Source organism: Eucalyptus grandis, chromosome 5 (assembly GCF_016545825.1).
Source record: "Eucalyptus grandis isolate ANBG69807.140 chromosome 5, ASM1654582v1, whole genome shotgun sequence".
Taxonomy (NCBI): Eukaryota; Viridiplantae; Streptophyta; class Magnoliopsida; order Myrtales; family Myrtaceae; genus Eucalyptus; species Eucalyptus grandis.
In genome coordinates this window covers 28,483,378-28,487,344 of record NC_052616.1, presented here as the reverse complement: position 1 = coordinate 28,487,344, position 3,967 = coordinate 28,483,378, and the positions used below count along the sequence as shown (strand labels likewise).

The following is a 3,967-nucleotide window of genomic DNA, read 5'->3' as shown; positions in this document are numbered from 1 at the left end:
AGGCTTATCATCAGTGAATTAGATAAAGAACCAAAGGACTTTAAGGTTCACACCACTCTGAATTGGATGAAGAACTGAAAGAATTGCTCACTTGAGATAAATTCTCACATATTATCAACTCATAAACCGAGTCTTACAATTGAGAAGCACTTCTTATTTATTGTAGCTACGGAACAAAGAATTAGGAAACATTAAACTAGAAAACCATACTCAGCCGGACGATTTTATTAGTAAACTCCATCTAAGATGCCGTCTCTCTTGGACCTTGTGCTCCCACGTCACTTGTCAAGGTGGTTTCTCTCAGCTATAAATCGGTTGTCTTATATATTAAGCCAACCTCTCTTATTTTACATCAGCAAATGTAAGTAGAACACGGGGATTCAATGGCAGCTAATCTTCCATTAATTTCCATAATCTTCCTTTCATTTTGCTATGTAGCTTCCAGCTTTGATCAAGTCTCCTTTCTCCAATGCTTTTCCCTTCATCCACTTCAATCCAACCCACTTCCAAATCCATCACAACAAGAAAAGATCCAACTTACATCTCTTTTGCAGTCTTCCATTCAAAACCTCAGATTCTGAACACTCTCACCAAGCCCACAACTCATTGTTACCCCGGTCAATCCATCTCAGATACAAGCAGCCATAGTATGCTCCCAGAAGCTCGGCGTACATGTGGGTGCGAAGTGGGGCCATGACTATGAGGGCCTCTCCTACGTATCCCAAATGCCCTTCATCATAATCGATCTCAGGAACATGAGGTCGGTTGAGGTGGACGTCGAGAAGAGAGAGTGCATGGGTGGAGACTGGAGCAACATTAGGAGAATTGTACTATGCAATTTCTCAAAAGAGCAAGGTTTTGGGATTCCCAGCTGGTAGTTGTCCTACTGTTGGAGTTGGAGGGCAAGTGAGTGGGGGTGGGTTTGGCACGATATTTCGAAAGTACGGTCTAGCAGCCGACAACGTGATCGATGCCAAAATTGTTGATGTTAATGGAAAGGTTTTGGATCGGAAAGCAATGGGTGAAGATCTTTTGGGCTATTAGAGGAGGTGGAGGAGCAAGCTTTGGTGTGATATTTGCCTGGAAATTTGTGCTGGTTCCTGTCCCTCCAACCGTCACTGTATTTGAAGTGGGAAAGACCATTGAAGAAAATGCAACTATGCTTTTGTACAAGTGGCAGAATGTTGCATAAGCTTCATGAAGACTCTTCCTCCATGCTGTGACAGGAGTTGTCACTTCATCTTCGAGTTTGGCGAACAAAACAATCAGCATCTCATTCGGGGCTTGGTACCTCGGCAAGATTGAAAACTCCTGCCTTCAATCAAGAAAGCTTTCCCGAGTTGGGTTTGACGCGTGAAAGCTGCACGGAGATGAGTTGGATTCAATCCGTCCTTTATTTTGCAGGATTCTCTCAAGACGGATCTCCCAAAGTCTTGCTCAACCGGACTCAATCGTCCAGATCCTTTTCAAGGCGAAATCCGACTACATGATGGAGCCTATTTCGCAAAGCGCTTTGCAAGGTCTGTGGAATAAGCTCATCGAAGACGAGACGTCTTACCTGATTTTAACACCTTATGGCGGGGTAATGAGCCAGACTCCGACTCGGCGACTCCTTTCCCACACCGGGGAGGGAATATGTACCAAATTCAGTACATGGTTACTTGGGACAGAAGAGGAAACAATCAGAAAATTAATTGGATGAGAGAGTTGTATGATTATATGGCACCTTATGTTTCACGATTTCAAGAGCAGCTTATATGAATTATAGGGATCTTGACTTGGGGAGGAACTACGTCATCAATACTACTTATGCTCAAGCAAGTGTCTGGGGTTTGAAATATTTCAAAAGCAATTTTAAGAGATTGGTGAAAGTGAAGACCGCATCCGATCCGGCTAACTTTTTCTGGAACGAGCAAAGCTTTTCCTGTGTTGTCTCCGGGAAGACGATAAGCGCAGGCCTATAAGTTGTATTAGGATTAGCCCGTGTTCTGGGTTGGAACAACATCAACTATGTAATAAGTGTTCGACATACTTAGAACTTCAGTGACTAATTGGCAAAATATCTCGACAAGTTCAATCATTTGTGGTAGTACACATACATTTTGAGATATAATCCTAACAGCTCTTCCATCTAATATAAGTGAGTATATTCTTGATATATGTCTCCATTTTTCGCCTGAAACATGAAACCCGAAACGATAAAAGCATGTGAAAAGGGGATTTCTTGAAAGCTCGAATTTGCCGTCGTTTCCAAGTCCAAATTGGCTCTTCTTCACGTACAGGATATCTTGGTGAATTCGGTTTCAATGTGGGTTCATGGCATGCATATAGTTCAAAGGGTGGTTTTTGTCTTTATTTGTTTCTGTAACTGCAATAAAAGAAGTCCACAAACCGCAATATTCGGGGCGTATTCTTTGTGGATTTTAACTGGTGATCTGTGCAATACATCCAATTAAGATCGCTCGTCTTACTGAGGGCATGAGTGTTTGGATGCCGTGAGGTAATCTCCTGTGATTGATTTTACCCATCAAAACCTGAGGTTAAACACTATGGGTTTAATTATAATATAGGACTAGAAATATTTAATTGAACAATTGTAAATCTGTACTTCTTTGATGAATTAGTGGATTCTTTGGGGAAATTGTTTAATTAGTCATAAATTTATTGAATGGATGTCAATTCAGTTTTAAACTTTTTAAGTTTGTCAATTTTACGAAACTCCAATGTGGTTCTCACAGCCAATCTTTGTTGGAAATTGCTCGTGGCAGTCCACCACATAGGATGTTTACTACTAACTGAATTACTACATAGTGATTTCTAACAAAAATTATTCAGAATGATTACATTTGAAATTTTGTGTAAAAGTTTAAAACTAAATTGACAAAATGAAAAATACCGATCATAAACTATTTTTGTTTTGGCCACTTATGAATAAATGTTTGTCCATTTGACTTCAGTTTTGGTAATTTACTAGGAAAATTGTCCCATCAGTTTTAAACCTATTGCATTTTTATTAATTCAATCCTAAATTTTTTAATTATGTTAATTGTGTCCCAAACCTTTTACGTTTTGTTAATTGAATCTAACCATACAATTTAGCGGAGAATCATTGATATTGGATACTCGGTCATCCTATGCATGATCGACACAAACATAGATAATTTTAAATTTTATGATTTATTTTTTCCTTTTTCTTCTCTTTCCTTTTTTTTTTTTCTTATTGTAGTTGGCAGTGGGTTGCTGGGCCCTTGTCAATTGTTGCAAGGGCCATGACACCCTCATTGATTGTAGGTGAGGGTCGCGGATGTGGAGAGACTCCCAAATTTGGGCTAGCCCGAGCAAGGGCCGTGACACTCACTCGTGGCTTGCGAGGGTGCTAGCCTCGCTAGCGGTTGAGGAGGGCACGATGACCCTCGCTGGTCAAAGAAAGAAGAAAGCAAAGAAGGAAAGAGAAAGATAATAATAATAATAAAAGAACTAAAAAAGAAATAATTTGAAAAATTAAAAATTATTAAAAAATTATTCACATTAGTGTTGACCATGTCACATAACATGACTTGTGTCTAAGTTAGTGATTTTTGGTTTGATCAGATGAATTTAATTAGCAAAACATGAAATTTTTAAAATTCAATTGATACAATAAAAATGTTTACGATTCAATTGGCAAAACAATAGATCTTAAATTTTTCGATGATTTTTCCTAATCGAATGGGTCGTGTTCCTTATGTACCGAGAGTGGAAGGCTGTGAAAAGAGAACATGTTGCCAATGATTTAGTCTAAGAGCTTGCCATAGCACGGATGTTGGGGAATTTTTGTTTGTAATTTATTTTATTTGTGATCACATGATAGACCGACCAATCTAAATGTAGAACATAAAGTTGAGATTTGGAGGGCAGGATTTTTAATTAGACACCTTTGTGTTTATGTTCAAAGTTGACGCTGGGAAACACATTAGTGACAATATAT

At 38.9% G+C, this 3,967-nt stretch overlaps 1 protein-coding gene across 1 annotated transcript in view; it reads left to right on the top strand.

Annotated features, from left to right (window-relative positions):
- The window catches only part of LOC120293804 (twinkle homolog protein, chloroplastic/mitochondrial-like), a 24,977-nt gene that overhangs the window by 7,076 nt on the left and 13,934 nt on the right, over nt 1–3,967 (top strand). Inside the window, exons 2-3 of the mRNA XM_039313561.1 lie at nt 1,227–1,287; nt 1,405–1,520. Coding sequence (XP_039169495.1) covers nt 1,227–1,287; nt 1,405–1,520 — 177 coding nt within the window. The remainder of the gene's footprint in view (nt 1–1,226; nt 1,288–1,404; nt 1,521–3,967) is intronic.